The 19,859-nt window shown below is 46.8% G+C and overlaps 1 protein-coding gene across 2 annotated transcripts in view; it reads left to right on the top strand.

Annotated features, from left to right (window-relative positions):
* Positions 1 to 15,850, top strand: part of LOC115170242 (casein kinase I) — a 55,516-nt gene extending 39,666 nt beyond the window's left edge. The window contains exons 8-12 of one of the 2 annotated variants that reach the window (XM_029726637.1): positions 128 to 273; positions 664 to 747; positions 2,187 to 2,288; positions 12,920 to 13,026; positions 14,212 to 15,850. In XM_029726637.1, the coding sequence (XP_029582497.1) occupies positions 128 to 273; positions 664 to 747; positions 2,187 to 2,288; positions 12,920 to 13,026; positions 14,212 to 14,263 (491 nt within the window). In that variant the 3' untranslated portion in view covers positions 14,264 to 15,850. The remainder of the gene's footprint in view (positions 1 to 127; positions 274 to 663; positions 748 to 2,186; positions 2,289 to 12,919; positions 13,027 to 14,211) is intronic. The other variant, XM_029726638.1, reaches the window with a different exon arrangement.
* The last annotated feature ends 4,009 nt before the right edge of the window (positions 15,851 to 19,859 follow it).

Below are 19,859 nucleotides of genomic sequence, written 5' to 3' on the forward strand. Positions count from 1 at the left end.
TTTCAGTACTTTAGGTTAGCCTGCTGGTTAGAAGTAAATAACTACATAACACCTGAAATATTGGAAAGATATTTTCATTGTTTTGTGGGGTTTTTTCTTCCTACCTGTGTTTTTCTCCTTGTTGAAGAGATGGCCACTTACCTGCGTTATGTGGGTTCTCTGGACTTCTTGGAGAAGCCGGACTACGACTACTTACGGAAACTCTTCACCGACCTCTTCGATAGCAACGGCTACATCTTTGACTATGAGTACGACTGGGTCGGCAAGCCACTGGTCAGTCCACATCTCTACTATTAATGCTCTGTCTCTCTGCAGGACAACGGGCCTCATGTATCAACATGCATATCATTGATATACATGGGATTCACGCTATATTTTGGAATACTTGACTTGGCTGAAATGATCGCACTATGTATAGAGAATAGGGTGTGGTTTCTGATATGGCCTTGCTCTTATGAACAGCTTGTACACAACCTAAGTTAGATGGATGAGTTTATCAGAAAGGTAAAAACAATTACTGTTTAGTTTTAACCATGACCTTTAACCCCTCTCCTCAGTACACTCCTATTGGCTGTTTAGTTTTAACCATGACCTTTAACCCCTCTCCTCAGTACACTCCTATTGGCTGTTTAGTTAATGATGATCTTTCACCACTCTCCTCAGCCTACTCCCATTGGTCCCGTCCCCAGTGAGACCCTTCTACAGTCCAGCGGCAGAGACAAGGCAACGCAGCAGACCAAAAACCAGGTAGGACGGACACACACACACACACACACACACACTGAAGACCCAGTCCTTGATGAAGAACGGCTACTTCAGTTTCTCTTGATAGACTAACTTACAGCAAAACAGACAGAAGAATTTATGTGGAAAAAGCGCAACATTTTTTCATTCAAATTTCACACGTCATTCTCTGCATTAGTATTTGACATTTAGTGTTACTAATTTAACTGTAGCCTGGTCCAGATCCTCTGGTGCTTCTGCCAACTCCATCGTTGTCAAGCCAAACAGACTGGTACCTAGGCTATATTAAAGAGACCAGCAACAGACTGGTTCCCAGGCTATATTAAAGAGACCAGCAACAGACTGGCACCCAGGCTATGTTAAAGAGACCAGCAACAGACTGGCACCCAGGCTATATTAAAGAGACCAGCAACAGACTGGCACCCAGGCTATATTAAAGAGACCAGCAACAGACGGGCACCCAGGCTATAGTAAAGAGACCAGCAACAGACTGGCACCCAGGCTATATTAAAGAGACCAGAAACAGACTGGTTCCCAGGCTATATTAAAGAGACCAGAAACAGACTGGCACCCAGGCTATATTAAAGAGACCAGAAACAGACTGGTACCCAGGCTATATTAAAGAGACCAGCAACAGACGGGCACCCAGGCTATATTAAAGAGACCAGCAACAGACTGGCACCCAGGCTATATTAAAGAGACCAGCAACAGACTGGTATCCGTCTCAGAACATCAGCTTGTGCTTCTGCATGTCACGTAGTCCTCACGTGCACTCTTTTCCTCCCACGTCACCGCACTGCCCCTCAGGTCTGTCTGTCTCTCTGTCCTCTGGTTGAGCAGTGTCTAAGGAGATGTCCAACTGCTTCTGCACAACATGGAAAAGACACAACCTCTTTAAACTTAATTGTTTTGTTTCTTTCCTTCTTTTACACTCCTCCCTCTCCTTCTTCCTTCACCATCTCCTCCTCCCTCTCCTTCTTCCTTCACCATCTCCTCCTCCCTCTCCTTCTTCCTTCACCATCTCCTCCTCCCTCTCCTTCTTCCTTTACCATCACCTCCTCCCTCTCCTTCTTCCTTCACCATCTCCTCCTCCCTCTCCTTCTTCCTTCACCATCTCTTCCTCCCTCTCCTTCTTCCTTCACCATCTCCTCCTCCCTCTCCTTCTTCCTTCACCATCTCCTCCTCCCTCTCCTTCTTCCTTTACCATCACCTCCTCCCTCTCCTTCTTCCTTCACCATCTCCTCCTCCCTCTCCTTCTTCCTTCACCATCTCTTCCTCCCTCTCCTTCTTCCTTTACCATCTCCTCCTCCCTCTCCTTCTTCCTTCACCATCTCTTCCTCCCTCTCCTTCTTCCTCCCTCCATTTCTCCCCCTTTGTCCTGTCCGCCCTCTTCCATCCCTTCCCCTTTTCTCCTGTCCTCTCTTCCCTTGCTGTCGCACCAGTCGCCAGAACCCAAAGGAAGTGATTCCCAGCCCACTCCAGTGACCAATAGGGAGCTGCTGGGGTCTCATCTAACAGCTGATAGGCTGGGGGGCTCCGTCCAGGTACTGGGCAATGGGCGTAGTCCCTCAATGCTAAACACTGCCTACTGTCTTCATTCTTTCTTTTCCGTTTTCTCTTGTTCTGTTATTTCCTCACTCCTTTTTTCTGTTGTTTATTTTGCACAAGGTCTCTGCTCAGCCAGGTTCTTTCAGTCGACTCGGTTCCACACTTCACTATGGACACGGCCCCTCGTGTCCTATTCGCTGAAACCTTATTCAATCACGCCTAACCGGCCAATCAAATCTTTGTGGCCGTGAGCCCAACGTATCTGTATAGTACCCACGATGCTCTGGTTTCCTCCTCACGAGTCTAGTATTTCGTTATGAGACAGTTTTTAGTAGTTCTTATCAGGGAAAAGATGCGTTTAACTGTTACCACTCTGTCACATGGCGTTAAGTGGCTTCTTTTCTATTGACAGGAACTCTGCTAGCTTCTGCTTCACTTTACCGAGTGCTGTTTTGTCGTCAGGAACTGTAGCCTAGCTTGCACGCAATTAGTGTTGTTGGCTCGCTAGCTTCACTGCTTTAGCGTCCCACTAATAGTCGGGTTTCCACTAGTTGTAGCTACGTCGACTAGTGGTCTCTGGCTCGCCGTCGGTCCCCACCGTTTTGGAGTTAGCTGAACGGCCAAAGTGTCTTAACTAGCTAGTTTTATAGTTAGATGCTAACCTTTTGGGCTAATCCCCGTTCGGTCTGCTTGGCTAAACTTAAGTGGTACTGTTTCTTCACGTGTGTTATTCCACCGTGGAGCACAATCCTTTACGTTCCCGTGTAAAAGATCAACCTAGTAGTACTTTTTTGTATTTTTATCTCGAGTGGCTTGATTTACACACCAAGTCGGCACTTAGTATTAAAACACACTTGGCTAGCTAGCTATCGTCTCGGGTGATAATAGCCAGCTACGTAGCTAGCATACCTGTTAATTCTCCTTTCACTATCTTGAAAGTATTTAGACTGTATTTCTCACTGCCCTTGTAAATAAAGCTTTGTTTATGCTTACCTGGCTTCCAGCTATCATTACCCGGATGTAATTATGGCAAAAAATATCTACCCGGTGGCTTATGGACCAAGAAGTACATTTTAGGCCCTGCATGCTATGATTTGATTGTAGGCAGAGGCTACAGTTTCCGCTCCTACCCTGCCCCTCTGGAAATATCTCTCTCAACTCCAACACGGAACCCAAACTGGCTGTGCGCTTGCCCCATCGTGCATAAAATGTATGTTGTCCCCCCACACCAAACGCTATCACGACACGCAGGTTAAAATATCAAAACAAACTCTGACCTAATTATATTAATTTGGGGACAGGTCGAAAAGCATTAAACATTTATGGTAATTTATCAAGTTAGCTTGCACTTGCTAGCTAATTTGTCCTATTTAGCTAGCTTGCTGTTGCTAGCTAATTTGTCCTGGGATATAAACATTGAGTTATTATTTTACCTGAAATGCACAAGGTCCTCTACGCCGACAATTAATCCACACATAAAACGGTCAACCGAATTGTTTATAGTCGTCTCTCCTCCTTCCAGGCTTTTTCATCTTTGAACTTATATGGTGATTGGCATCTAAACTTTCATCGTATTACCACGACGACCGACAAAACAGTTCGTCATTCAATGGGTGGGTATAATCAATGAGGAGATGGCACGTGGGTTACCTGCTTCTATAAACCAATGAGGAGATGGGAGAGGCGGGACTTGCAGCGCGATTTGCGTCAGAAATAGGAATGACTTCTATTTTAGCCCTTGGCATCGCAGACGCTCGTTGGCGCTCGCGAGCAGTGTGGGTGCAATAATTTAATAACATAGATTTCTAAATTTATTTTGCAACGCTCGCGCACGCGACGCAGTCAGGGTATTAGGATCCAAGTCATGTTCTGCGCTTGTGTTATTTATACACATCCTCTGAAACCAATTTCATCTATTGATGATGTAGCTATGTCTTTGTATCATATTTTTGAACTGCTGCGATTTGAACGAAAGTTACAAAAATATATATGAAAGCGTCCAACCGTCTGTTGTAACGGGTATTGCCGTCGTACAAGCAATACGCAGTCTACACATTTAGTGCTCTGTGTGATGATGTAATCTTTATAGTTATGCCAGGAGTCTCCCACTGGGCCAAAACTGGTTGATTCAATGTTTTCATTTTAACCAAACAGTTCAATGTGATAACGTTGAATCAATGTGGAAAACTGGTTGGATTAGCTAAAAATCAACCACTTAAGTTAATTGTCTTTTTTATTTTTGCCTCAATTTTGCCTCGTTTATTTCTGTAGATTTCCGGTTGAATTCATGTTAGTTGATAAATCTACCAAATGTAAATGGAAACTAGACTTTGAACTTATGTCTGTGTCCAGTGGGCTGCTTCCTGTTTAGCCAAATCCAATTTTATTTGTCACATACACATGGTTAGCAGATGTTAATGCGAGTGTAGCGAAATGCTTGTGTTTCTAGTTCCAACAGTGCAGTAATATCTAACTAGTATTATCTAACAATTCCCCAACAACTACCTTATACACACACATCTAAAGGGGTGAATGAGAATATGAACATATAAATATATGGATGAGCAATGGCCAAGCGCCATAGGCAAGGTGCAGTAGATAGTATAAAATACAGTATATACATGTTTTTATATTTTTTATTTCACCTTTATTTAACCAGGAAGGCCAGTTGAGAACAAGTTCTCATTTACAACTGCGACCTGCTCAAGATAAAGCAAAGTAGTTCGACACATACAACAAAGAGTTACACATGGAATAAAACAAACATACAGTCAATAACACATTAGAAAAATCTATACACACTGTGCAAATGTAGTAAGATTAGGGAGGTAAAGGCAATAAATAGGCCATAGTGGCAAAATAATTACAATTTAGCATTAATACTGGAGTGATAGATGTGCAAGTAGAGATACTGGGGTGCAAAAGGGAAAAATATGTGATATGAGTTATGTAAGATATGTAAACATGGTTTAAAGTGACTAGTGATCCATTTATTAAAGTGGCCAGTGATTGGGTCTCAGTGTAGGCAGCAGCCTCTCTGTGTTAGTGATGGCTGTTTAGCAGTCTGATGGCCTTGAGATAGAAGCTGTTTTTCAGTCTCTCGGTTCCAGCTTTGATGCACCTGTACTGACCTCGCCTTTTGGATGATAGCGGGGTGAACAGGCAGTGGCTCAGGTGGTTGTTGTCCTTGATGATCTTTTTGGCCTTCCTGTGACATCGGGTGGTGTAGGTGTCCTGGAGGGCAGGTAGTTTTCCCCGGGTGATGCCTTGTGCAGACCGCACCACCCTCTGGACAGCCTTACGGTTGAGGGCAGAGCAGTTGCCGTACAAGGCTGTGATACAGCCCGACAGAATGCTCTCGATTGTGGATCTGTAAAAGTTAGTCAGGGTTTTGGGTGACACAATTTCTTCAGCCTCCTGAGGTTGAAGAGGTGCTGCTGCGCCTTCTTCACCACATTGTCTGTGTGGGTGGACCATTTCAGTTTGTCTGTGATGTGTACGTGAGGAACTTAAAACTTTCCACCTTCTCCACAGCTGTCCCGTCGATGTGGATAGGGGGGTGCTCCCTCTGCTGTTTCCTGAAGTCCACGATCATCTCCTTTTGCTGACGTTGAGTGAGAGGTTGTTTTCCTGACACCACACTCCGAGGGCCCTCACCTCCTCCCTGTAGGATGTCTCGTCATTGTTGGTAATCAAGCCCACTGCTGTTGTGTCGTCTGCAGACTTGATGATTGAGTTGGAGGCGTGCATGGCCACGCAGTCGTGGGTGAACAGGGAGTACAGGAGGGGGCTGAGAACGCACCCTTGTGGGGCCCCAGTGTTGAGGGTCAGCGAAGTGGAGATGTTGTTTCCTACCTTCACCACCTGGGGGCGGCCCGTCAGAAAGTCCAGGACCCAATTTCACAGGGTGGGGTCGAGACCCAGGTCCTCCAGCTTAATGATGTACTTGGAGGGTACTATTTTGTTGAAGCCTGAGCTATAATCAATGAAGAGCATTCTTACATAGGTATTCCTCTTGGCCAGATAGGGCAGTGTGATGGCGATTGCATCGTCTGTGGACAGGTTAGGGCGGTAAGCAAACTGAAGTGGGTTTAGGGTGGCTACTGCCTCTGATCAACGTTCCAGTAGTCCTACTGCCTCTGATCAACGTTCCAGTAGTCCTACTGCCTCTGATCAACGTTCCAGTAGGCCTACTGCCTCTGATCAACGTTCCACTAGGTCTACTGCCTCTGATCAATGTTCCAGTAGGTCTACTGCCTCTGATCAACGTTCCACTAGGTCTACTGCCTCTGATCAATGTTCCAGTAGGTCTACTGCCTCTGATCAACGTTCCAGTAGGCCTACTGCCTCTGATCAACGTTCCAGTAGACCTACTGCCTCTGATCAACGTTCCAGTAGACCTACTGCCACTGATCAACGTTCCAGTAGGCCTACTGCCACTGATCAATGTTCCAGTAGTCCTACTGCCACTGATCAATGTTCCAGTAGGCCTACTGCCTCTGATCAACGTTCCAGTAGGCCTACTGCCTCTGATCAATGTTCCAGTAAGCCTCTGATCAACGTTCCAGTAGAACTACTGCCTCTGATCAATGTTCCAGTAGTCCTACTGCCTCTGATCAATGTTCCAGTAGTCCTACTGCCTCTGATCAATGTTCCAGTAGTCCTACTGCCTCTGATCAACGTTCCAGTAGGCCTACTGCCTCTGATCAACGTTCCACTAGGTCTACTGCCTCTGATCAATGTTCCAGTAGTCCTACTGCCTCTGATCAATGTTCCAGTAGTCCTACTGCCTCTGATCAACGTTCCAGTAGTCCTACTGCCTCTGATCAATGTTCCAGTAGTCCTACTGCCTCTGATCAATGTTCCAGTAGTCCTACTGTCTCTGATCAACGTTCCAGTAGTCCTACTGCCTCTGATCAATGTTCCAGTAGTCCTACTGCCTCTGATCAATGTTCCAGTAGTCCTACTGCCTCTGATCAACGTTCCAGTAGTCCTACTGCCTCTGATCAACGTTCCAGTAGTCCTACTGCCTCTGATCAATGTTCCAGTAGTCCTACTGCCTCTGATCAATGTTCCAGTAGTCCTACTGCCTCTGATCAATGTTCCAGTAGTCCTACTGCCTCTGATCAATGTTCCAGTAGTCCTACTGCCTCTGATCAATGTTCCAGTAGTCCTACTGCCTCTGATCAATGTTCCAGTAGTCCTACTGCCTCTGATCAATGTTCCAGTAGTCCTACTGCCTCTGATCAATGTTCCAGTAGTCCTACTGCCTCTGATCAATGTTCCAGTAGTCCTACTGCCTCTGATCAATGTTCCAGTAGTCCTACTGCCTCTGATCAACGTTCCAGTAGTCCTACTGCCACTGATCAACGTTCCAGTGGTCCCTACTGCCACTGATCAATGTTCTGGCAGTTTAACACACACGCTCCGTCCCAGGGTTACGGCACCTCATCAAACATATTGGGGTCACTAGACCTCAAGGAGTTTATCCTGCACACAGGAGATAACTGAGGTTCGCCTCCTAGGGCATAGCCTACAGATATCTCCCATTCGGTCTGTCCCTGACATTCACCAAGTGTGCCAAAGCAGCCCTAGCCCTCCCTGCTAAGGAGAGAGGTGTAAGAGTCCTGACATACAGTGGATTCGGAAAGTTTTCAGACCCCTTGATTTTCTTCCCCACATTTTGTTATGTTACAGGCTTATTCTAAAATTGTCCCCAAGCCCCTCCTGTGTTGTCTTGGCTGTGTGCTTAGGGTCGTTGTCCTGTTGGAAGGTGAACCTTCGCCCCAGTCTGAGGTCCTGAGGGCTCTGGAGCAGGTTTTCATCAAGGATCTCTCTGTACTTTGCTCCATTCATCTTTCCCTCGATCCTGACTAGTCTCCCAGTCCATGCTGCTGAAAAACATCCCCACAGCATGATGCTGCCAGCACCATGCTTTACCGTAGGGATGGTGCCAGGTTTCCTTCAGATGTGACGCTTGGCATTCAGGTTTCATCAGACTAGAGAATCTTGTTTCTTGAGTCCTTTAGGTGCCTTTTGGCAAACTCCAAGCGGGCTGTCATGTGCCTTTTACTGAGGAGTGGCTTCCGTCTGGCCACTCTACCATAAAGGCCTGATTGGTGGAGTGCTGCAGAGATGGTTGTCCTTCTGGAATGTTTTCCCATCTCCACAGAGGAAATCTGAAGTTCTGTCAGAGTGACCATCGGGTTCTTGGTCACCTCCCTGACCAAGGCCCTTCTCCGATTGCTCAGTTTGGCCGGGCAGCCAGCTCTAGGAAGAGTCTTGGTGGTTCCAAACTTCTTCCATTAAAGAATCATGGAGGCCACTGTGTTCTTGGGGACCTTCAATGCTGCAGACATTTTTTTGGTACCCTTCCCCAGATCTGTACCTTGACACAATCCTGTCTCGGAGCTCTACGGACAAGACCTTCGACCTCATGGCTTGGTTTTTGCTCCGACATGCACTGTCAACTCTGGGACCTTATATAGACAGGTGTGTGCCTTTCCAAATCATATCCAATCAATTGAATTTACCACAGGTGGACTCCAAGTTGTAGAAACATCTCATGGATGATCAATGGAAACAGGATGCACCTGAACGCAATTTCGAGTCTCATAGCAAAGGGTCTGAATACTTATGTAAATGTATATTTAACAAAAAAATTCAAACATTTCTAAAAACTAGTTTTTGCTTTGTCATTATGGGGTATTGTGATGTCATTATGGGGTATTGTGATGTCATTATGGGGTATTGTGATGTCATTATGGGGTATTGTGATGTCATTATGGGGTATTGTGATGTCATTATGGGGTATTGTGTGTAGATTGATAAGGATTATTTTTTTTTATGAAATCAATTTCGGACTAATCCTGTAACGTAACAAAATGTGGAAAAGTCAGAGGTGTTTGAATACATTCCTAATGTACATCGACTGGTTGATCTGTGCAGACACTCTGGTTCAGACAGCGGAGCACTCAGCCCAGCTGTTGTCGGGCTCAGACAGCGGAGCACTCAGCCCAGCTGTTGTCGGGCTCAGACAGCGGAGCACTCAGCCCAGCTGTTGTCGGGCTCAGACAGCGGAGCACTCAGCCCAGCTGTTGTCGGGCTCAGACAGCGGAGCACTCAGCCCAGCTGTTGTCGGGCTCAGACAGCGGAGCACTCAGCCCAGCTGTTGTCGGGCTCGGACAGCGGAGCACTCAGCCCAGCTGTTGTCGGGCTCACACAGCGGAGCACTCAGCCCAGCTGTTGTCACACCTGCTCACTCTAGGCTTCAGCAGCAAATCTATGACTTGTTAATGGTCTTTGTAACCTGTCAAGCGGCCCTCACCAAGGGAACGGCTTTCGTTACTGCCTCTTGTGTTTTGCGTCATCTTATGCTCATGGCCTCCGTGATTTGTGCTAGTCCCGCTTGGCCGCTTGCCTCGTGAGACTTCCAGCGTTGGGTGACCTTACTTCGCTTGAACCTCTTCTCTCTACCGGCACTACTAACAAGGAGGAGTGCACTCCCGACCACCTCCCGGCAACTTCACTCTGGCGAGAAATATCTTATTGTGAAGGGAGCAGCAAACATCTGTCTCTGAGCGACACATATGCCAGGCAGGCTAAACTCGTGTGTGGATTTACCATCGCTGGGGATCCCCCCCCTGTCAGGGGAGTGGCGACTTCATTCCCAAAGTCGTTTAGGGGACGTTTAGGGGACGTTTAGGGGGCGTTACGGCAGAGCTCCCGTCGATCTGTACGCATCGCAGGACAATGCATACCGTCGCCTCTTCCTTGCAATGAGAGAACGTCCCTCTTGGCGTAGACCGGCTGGCCCACTAGTGGTCAGACGTGCTTCTTTACGCCTCCCTCTGGCCTGATTTCCCCCCCCCCCTCCACTCTGAGTCTTATCTAGATGAATAACCGTAACTGTTTGATCGTGATAGAAACCATAGGTCTTCCCTAGATGAATAACTATCAGTCAAATGTATTTATTAAGCCCTTTTTTTACATCAGCCGATGTAGAAACCCAGGCTAAAACCCCAAACAGTAAGCAATGCAGGTGTAGAAGCATGGTGGCTAGGAAAAACTCCCTAGAATGGCAGGAACCTAGGAAGAAACCTAGAGAGGAACCACAGTGGTTAATAATAATAATAATCACAGTGGTTGTCGAGGGTGCAACAGGTCAGCACCTCAGGAGTAAACGTCAGTTGGCTTTTCATAGCCGATCATTCAGAGTTAGAGACAGCAGGTGCATGTAGAGAGAGGGAGTCAAAAACAGCAGGTCCGGGACAAGGTAGGGTTCCCTAGCCGCAGGCAGAACAGTTGAAACTGGAGCAGCAGCACGACCAGGTGGACTGGGGACAGCAAGGAGTCATCAGGCCAGGTAGTCCTGAGGCATGGTCCTAGGGCTCAGGTCCTCCGGGAGGGGAGGGGGAGAGAGAGAGAATTAGAGGGAGCGTACTTAAATTCACACATGACACTGAATAAGACAGGAGAAATACTCCAGATATATGACTGAGCCTAGCCCCCCCGACACACAAACTATTGCAGCATAAATACTGGCGGCTGAGACCGTTGACCGGGGGCAGCTCTAGCAGGGCCAAAATTTGATGAACTGACTTGTTGGAAAGGAGGCATCCTATGATGGTGCCACGTTGAAAGTCTCTTCAGTAAGGCCATTCTATGTCAGGGAGCTAGGGTCAGTCTGTAACGTCTGGAGTATTTCGCCTGTCTTGTCCAGTGTCCTGTTTTGATCATGCTAGAAACCACAAGTCTAGATGCTATACTGAGTATAATGCCATCTAGAGTGAGCGTAGTGTTCTGTCATTGGATGAATTCGCCATCTAGAGTGAGCTTAGTGTTCTGTCATTGGCTTGAATCCCAAATGGCATCCTACATATAGTGCACAACTTTTTTGTTGTTGTTGACAAGAGCACGATCGGCTCTTATTGGTCCCGGTCAAAAGTAGTGCACTGCGTAGGGCATAGGGTACCATTTCAGACACATCCATTGTTGGCTGGAACATTTAAGTCACTGTTTTAGAGAGATCTCGTAGCCAGTTGACCATGCAGTAATAGTAATGCAGTGGAAAGTTCACAACAACAAAAAACCCATCCTGAAGAAAAGCTGTTATCAGTTCATAATAACGTTACAGCAGTAGGCTTGTGTTTGACATGTTGATTTCAAAAGCTCTTTCGTAATAGTGACATGACACACTATATATACACACACAAGTACATGTGGACAGCCCTTCAAATGAGTGGATTCAGCTATTTCAGCAACACCCGTTGCTTACGGCTTTATAAAGTCCAGCAAACAGCCATGCAATCTCCATAGACAAACATTGGCAGTAGAATGGCCCTGTACTGAAGAGCTCTGTGACTTTCCAACAAGTCAGTTCATCAAATTTCGGGCCCTGCTAGAGCTGTCCCCGGTCAACTTTAAGCGCTGTTATTGTGAAGTGGAAACGTCTAGGAGCCAAAACAACAACTCAACCACAAAGTGGTAGGCCACACAAGCTCACAGATCGGGACCTCTGAATGCTGAACCGTGTAAAAAATTGTCTGTCCTCGTTTGCAACACTCACTACTGACTTCCAACTTGCCTCTGGAAGCAACGTCAGCACAAGAACTGTTCGTCGAGAGCTTCATGAAATGGGTTTCCATGGCTGAGCAGCCGCGCACAAGCCTAAGATCACCATGCGCAATGCCAAGCGTCTCCTGGAGTGGTGTAAAGCTCGCCGTCATTGGACTCTGGAGCAGCGGAAACGCGTTCTCTGGAGTGATGAATCACGCTTCACCATCTGGTAGTATGACAGACGAATCTAGGTACTGGCGGATGCCAGGAGAACGCTACCTGCCTCAATGCATAGTGCCAACTGTAAAGTTTGGTGGATGAGGAATAATAATGGTCTGGGGCTGTTTTTCATGGATCGGGCCCCTTAGTTACAGTGAAGGGAAATCTTAACGCTACAGCATACAATGACATTCTAGACGATTCTGTGCTTCCAACTTTGGGGAAGGCCCTTTCCTGTTTCAGCATGACAATGCCCCCATGCACAAAGTGAGGTCCATACAGAAATGGTTTGTCGAGATTAGTGTGGAAGAACTTGACTGGCTTGCACAGAGCCCTGACCTCAACCCCATCGAACACCTTTGGGATAAGTTAGAACGCTGACTGGGAGCCAGGCCTAGTCGCCCAACATCAGTGCCTTAATGGAAGCAAGTCCATGCAGCAATGTTCCAACATCTAGTGGAAAGCCTTCCCAGAAGAGTAGAGGCTGTTATAGCAGCAATGTTCCAAACATCTAGTGGAAAGCCTTCCCAGAAGAGTGGAGGCTGTTATAGCAGCAATGTTCCAACATCTAGTGGAACGCCTTCCCAGAAGAGTGGAGGCTGTTATAGCAGCAATGTTCCAACATCTAGTGGAAAGCCTTCCCAGAAGAGTGGAGGCTGTTATAGCAGCAAAGGGGGAGACCAACTCCATATTAATACCCATGATTTTTTAATTAGATGTTGGACGAGCAGGTGTCCACATACTTTTGGTCATGTAGTTTATTTTAGACATGTTTGTGACATGACATATATTGGACGACAGTGAGCCACCATTTTCTAACATCTAACTTTTCCATGATGCTCCCCTGCAGGTGATGAGTTCGACCAATGGGGAGCTGAATACAGACGATCCGACTGCGGGCCACTCCAACGCCCCCATCACCGCCCCGGCCGAGGTGGAGGTGGCCGACGACACAAAGTAAGATGGACGCCCTCCCTCCTCCGCCCCTTCCTCCGTCCCCTCGCCCTCCTTCCTCCATCCGTCCCCTCGCCCTCCATCCCTCCTTCCTCCGTCCCCTCCTTCCTCCGTCCATCCCCTCGCCCTCCATCCCTCCTTCCTCCGTCCCCCTGCCATCCTTCCTCCGTCCCCCTGCCCTCCTTCTTCCGTCCCCTCGCCCTCCAGCCCTCCTTCCTCCGTCCCCTCCTTCCTCCGTCCGTCCCCTCGCCCTCCATCCCTCCTTCCTCCGTCCCCTCGCCCTCCTTCCACCATCCTCCGTCCCCATGCTCTCTTCCCCAACACTCACTGTTCTAAGAGTGAAGATGAAAATAAGGTAGCCCAGGGCTAGTTCCTTTCAGACAGTGCTAGTTGATAATACGTTGAGCTAGCCCGAAAGACCAGTGAAAGGTAGACTTTTCAAACATCTCATGGAACAGCTTTTTGACCTGAATGTTACCCGGTCTACTAGCCCAGCTGGCCAGTGGCCAAAATGTCCATCCCTGGCTAAGAGCTATGTATTAGTCTGGAATGTCGATGAATAAACACTGCAAAAAGCACATACTAGGATCTGAGCCAGGTTGGCTATCTTGTTTGGCATGAAAATGTATGTAATTATACACTTTCCTAATATTGAGTTGCACCCCTTTTTGCCCTCAGATCATTCTCAATTCATCGGGACATGGACTCTACAAGGTGTTGAAAGCGTTCCACAGGGATGCTGGCCCCATGTTGACTCCAATGCTTCCCCACAGTTGTGTCCAGTTGGCTGGATGTCCTTTGGGTGGAGGACCATTCTTGACACACACAGGAAACTGTTGAGCGTGAAAAACCCAGCAGCATTGCAGTTCTTGACACAAACCGGTGCGCCTGGCACCTACTACCATACCCCGTTCAAAGGCACTTAAATATTTTGTCTTGCCCATTCACCCTCTGAATGGCACACATACAGTCCATGTCTCAAGGCTTAAAAATCATTCTTTAACCTGTCTCCTCCCCTTCATCTACACTGATTGAAGTGGATTTAACAAGTGACATCAATAAGGGATCATAGATTTCACCTGGATTCACCTGGTCATGGAAAGAGCAGGTGTTTTTAATGTTTTGTATAGTCAGTGTCTGAGGACAATAAAGAATCTAATCCTGTGGTTAATTTGTGTTCTGTTTCAGGTGCTGCTGTTTCTTTAAGAGGAGGACGGGGCAAGGCCTCCAGAGACACTAGTGAGGAAGAGGAGAGGCCTCCAGAGACACTAGTGAGGAAGAGGAGAGGCCTCCAGAGACACTAGTGAAGAAGAGGAGAGGCCTCCAGAGACACTAGTGAAGAAGAGGAGAGGCCTCCAGAGACACTAGTGAGGAAGAGGAGAGGCCTCCAGAGACACTAGTGAGGAAGAGGAGAGGCCTCCAGACACTAGTGAGGAAGAGGAGAGGCCTCCAGACACACTAGTGAGGAAGAGGAGAGGCCTCCAGAGACACTAGTGAGTAAGAGGAGAGGCCTCCAGACACTAGTGAGGAAGAGGAGAGGTCTCCAGAGACACTAGTGAAGAAGAGGAGAGGCCTCCAGACACACTAGTGAGGAAGAGGAGAGGCCTCCAGACACACTAGTGAGGAAGAGGAGAGGCCTCCAGAGACACTAGTGAAGAAGAGGCCTCCAGAGACACTAGTGAAGAAGAGGCCTCCAGACACACTAGTGAGGAAGAGGAGAGGCCTCCAGACACTAGTGAGGAAGAGGAGAGGCCTCCAGACACACTAGTGAGGAAGAGGAGAGGCCTCCAGAGACACTAGTGAGGAAGAGGAGAGGCCTCCAGACACTAGTGAGGAAGAGGAGAGGTCTCCAGAGACACTAGTGAAGAAGAGGAGAGGCCTCCAGACACACTAGTGAGGAAGAGGAGAGGCCTCCAGACACACTAGTGAGGAAGAGGAGAGGCCTCCAGAGACACTAGTGAAGAAGAGGCCTCCAGACACTAGTGAGGAAGAGGAGAGGCCTCCGGAGACACTAGTGAAGAAGAGGAGAGGCCTCCAGAGACACTAGTGAAGAAGAGGCCTCCAGAGACACTAGTGAGGAAGAGGAGAGGCCTCCGGAGACACTAGTGAAGAAGAGGAGAGGCCTCCAGACACTAATGAAGAAGAGGAGAGGCCTCCAGACACTAGTGAGGAAGAGGAGAGGCCTCCAGACACTAGTGAGGAAGAGGAGAGGCCTCCAGACACTAGTGAGGAAGAGGAGAGGCCTCCAGACACTAGTGAGGAAGAGGAGAGGCCTCCAGACACTAGTGAGGAAGAGGAGAGGCCTCCAGACACTAATGAAGAAGAGGAGAGGCCTCCAGACACTAGTGAGGAAGAGGAGAGGCCTCCAGACACTAGTGAGGAAGAGGAGAGGCCTCCAGACACTAGTGAGGAAGAGGAGAGGCCTCCAGACACTAATGAAGAAGAGGAGAGGCCTCCAGACACTAGTGAGGAAGAGGAGAGGCCTCCAGAGACACTAGTGAAGAAGAAGAGGCCTCCAGACACTAGTGAAGGCACAGACTGACTGACGGGAGGAAAGCAGTACTGAAATTGAGCTGAGTGCTCTACACCCTCCTATCTCTCTCTGTACAGTTAGAGCGCTCCCTGTTGACCCTCCTGCAGTACTACAACACAGACTAACGCCTGCTGTGATGACCTGCCTTGTGCAGACAGACAGAGACAGGCAGGCAGACAGGACCCAACGGGCCAGAACCATGATTGTCTGTGTGCTTGGAGCTGAGAGGATCAGAAGGAAATCATGTTTATATTTCTAGGATGGACGGATGGATGGATGGACGGACTGATAAATGAAAGAATGGATGGATGGACGGACGGACGGACGGATGGATGGATGGATGGATGGATGGACGGATGGACGGACGGATGGACGGACGGACGGACGGACGGATGGACGGATGGATGGATGGATGGGTGGATGGATGGATGGATGGATGGATGGACGGATGGATGGATGGATGGCTGGATGGATAACCCTCATAACGGACTGATGAATGGATGGACAGACGGAGCCATAAAAGACCTGAGAGATGCATAAAATAAGAGATTATTTAAGGACAGAAAGACTGTTGGAAGCGGTTCGTATTCCATATGAACGTTCTGAACGGGAGGACAGAGGAACAGACTCCTTCCTGCGTTACCGTAGTGATACTCCGTTTACAAAGTCGTTTCTGATGACAACTCCAGTATCAAGAGTGTCACAGACGGGAAAGAAATAGTGAAATGCATGTACACCAGAATCGGAAGGAAAAAATGATCATGAATACAGCTTCTTTCCTTTATGTATTTTAAAATGAAGTTTTGAAACCCACTGAGTTGTTGTACATCATTGTTCTTAGAGGATCTTCAGGAAACAGAGCTTTTTCTTCTTCTTTATTTCATTCTGTTTCCTGTGGATGGATGGACATGGATGTTGGTGACGGACAGTGGCTGCTCTCAGGTACTGTGGCGGGAGAGATAAACAAATATTTAATCTCTTTAAAATGGCACTTTGGGGGGGGGGGGGGGGGGGGGGAGTACATGGAATTCTGGGATTAAAGTTTAACATTGACTAACAGAAATAAAGGCAGATGTAGGATAATTTCTACACCCGGCCGATGTCCGAAAGCAGTGAACCAGTACGGTTTTATAACTATACAGGGTAGCCTGTATAAAAACTGGTGTGACCCAAATGGCACCCTACTGCCAATATGTTGCACTAATGACCTAAATCATATGGGTCCTGGTCAAAAGTAGTTCACTAAAAGGTAAATGGGGTGCTTGTTTTGGACAAGCCCCCAAGTGTCAATGGGTTTTATGTTGATTGTCCAAATCAGTCACTTGGAAGTCATAATTTTGTGCCATTTTATTTTTTATTTTTTTAAACAAATGTCTCATTTTGAAATGTGAAACATGTTTTTAGTCTTGCATATCTTTTTGTAAATGTTTGTTAATTGATGAGCATTCTCAACCTGTTTTAAAATCTCTGGTGACACACAGACATGCATATAGTATTAAAAAAACAAAAACATGTTTAATTGAGACCCACTGTCACAACACGGTCGTCATCATCATGTCACAACGCCTCACGGTACTTGTCATAACCTGTTGTCAAATCAAATGTTATTTGTCACCCACACATGGTTAGCAGATGTTAATGCGAGTGTAGCGAAATGCTTGTGCTTCTAGTTCCAACAGTGCAGTAATATCTAACTAGTAATATCTAACAATTCCCCAACAACTACCTAATACACACACATCTAAAGGGGTGAATGAGAATATGAACATATAAATATATGGATGAGCGATGGCCAAATGTGCAATAGATGGTATAAAATACAGTATATACATATGAGTAATGTAAGATATGTAAACATTATTAAAGTAGCATTATTTAAAGTGACTCGTGATCCATTTATTACAGTGTCCAGTGATTGGGTCTCAATACAGTACATATACATGTGATATGAGTAATGTAGGGTAAGTAAACATTATATAATATAAAGTGGCTAGTGATAAATTGATTACATCAATTTTTCCATTATTAAAGTGGGTGGAGTTGAGTCAGTATGTTGGCAGCAGCCTCTCTGTGTTAGTGATGGCTGTTTCGCAGTCTGATGGCCTTGAGATAGAAGCTGTTTTTCAGTCTCTCGGTTCCAGCTTTGATGCACCTGTACTGACCTCGCCTTCTGTATGATAGCGGGGTGAACAGGCAGTGGCTCGGGTCGTTGTTGTCCTTGATGATCTTTTAATATGGTCATTAAACTGTCATGCATTTTATGGCTGGCTATGATGTCAACCCACATTTTATTCAACAACAAAAAAAACATTTCCCGCAAAGAAGTTTATTTTCGTTTGAAAGTTAGTTTGTTTTGTTAGTTAGTTTGTTAGTTAGTTAGGTTGTTACTTTGTTTTGAGTTCTTTTTATTAATTTTTTCATCTTTTTAAATAACTTGTAGAAAATATACTTTATGACGTTTTGATTAAATATAATGAACATACTGTGTCACTTTACTTGGACTAAGAAAACACTTTCAAGAAGTATTATGACTGTCATAATCATATAAACCAGATAGACCTATCACGTACATGCCCTTAAATCAGTCATCTGTTAAAAGGGTGTCTTGGTCTTGCTCCTGAAATCTTCTCCTGCATTCCTCCCAGTCATCAGAAACAGCATTAGGGTGCATGTCTGACATCAATGAGTATGCAATTACAATGATAATTTAATATGGTCCATTTAAAAACATTAGATATAACTGAGACATAGGTTATGGTGTGCCAGCCTGGCAGGCAGTGGGCCAACTCCAGTCCTCAGGCCTGATTGGAGTCACTCTTTTTCTCCATCCCAAACAAACAGCTGATTAATCAAATTGCCCCACATGGGCATGGATATGTGTAAACATTGCAATGTAACAGTGTAGCTTCCGTCCCTCTCCTCGCCCCTACCTGGGCTCGAACCAGGGACCCTCTGCACACATCAACAACTGACACCCTACGAAGCATCGTTACCCATCGCTCCACAAAAGCCGTGGCCCTTGCAGAGCAAAGGGGAACAACTACTCCAAGGTCTCGGAGCGAGTGACGTCACCCGATTGAAACGCTACTAGCGCGCACCACCGCTAACTAGCTAGCCATTTCACATCGGTTACATGTGCTGGGGCCGGGGCCTTGCTGGGTACCCCATGGGCTAAGCTAGCAGGCGCCATTGCTCCTAAAAAAAAAACAAAGTGAAACGTAGGTAGCGTTCGCCACTTGGGCTAGTAGCCTATCTAGTTAGCATAGTGCTAGCCAGAGAAGCTCATCCTTTAACAATATGAATGCATATAGCTTTTGCTTCGTGGGTCGATAGCCTAGCTTGTTAGCACAAAGTTAGCCAAAGGAAGCTAGCACTATGTTGGTCTTGCAACGAAGAAAAGCGTGGCTCTCAACCGATAAGCAGTAGTGCTGCTCAGTAAAACGACCTGTCCTGATTTGTCATAGACGCTTGCTAAAAAACATTAATGAGCAAGCCTTCCTTCATGAACTGACCTCTGTAAAATGGTATAGAATCAAATTGATCATCTCTGTCGAAGACGCTTGGACCTTATTTTTGATATTTTCAGTGGTATTATTAACAAACACACCCCCATAAAGAACACGAGAATTAAAAACAGGTTCAGCCCCTGGTTCGACCGTGATCTTGCAGAGTGACTCCACCTCCAGGAATTGCATTTCACGAAAGGCTCGGCACACGCACACTCAGGCTGACTGGCTCTCATTCCGCCAAATGAGAAATAAAGGCACTCAGGCTATCCGGAAGGCCAAAGTTAGTTACTTTAAGGAGCAGTTCTCTCTCTGTGGGTTTAACCCCAAGAAGTTCTGGAAAACGGTTAAAGACCTGGAGAATAAACCCTCCTCCTCACAGCTGCCCATGTCCCTTAATGTTGATGATGTGGTTGTTACTGACAAGAAGCACATGGCTGAGCTCTTTAATCACCACTTCATTAAGTCAGGATTCCTATTTGACTCAGCCACGCCTCCTTGCCCGTCCAACATTTCCTCATCGCCCACCCCTTCTAATGTGACTATCCCTGATGCGTCTCCCTCTTTTTCCCCTGCCCCGCTACAAGGTTTCTCCCTGCAGGCAGTCACTGAGTCTGAGGTGCTGAAGGAGGTCCTGAAACTTGACCTCAAAAAAACATCTGGGTCCGATGGTTTAGACCTTTTCTTCTTTAAGGTTGCTGCCCCTATCATCGCCAAGCCTGTCTCTGACCTTTTTAACCTGTCTCTCCTCTCTGGGGAGGTTCCCATTGCTTGGAAGGCAGCCACAGTTCATCCTT

Source organism: Salmo trutta, chromosome 31 (genome assembly GCF_901001165.1).
Source record: "Salmo trutta chromosome 31, fSalTru1.1, whole genome shotgun sequence".
In the NCBI taxonomy this organism is placed as follows: domain Eukaryota; kingdom Metazoa; phylum Chordata; class Actinopteri; order Salmoniformes; family Salmonidae; genus Salmo; species Salmo trutta.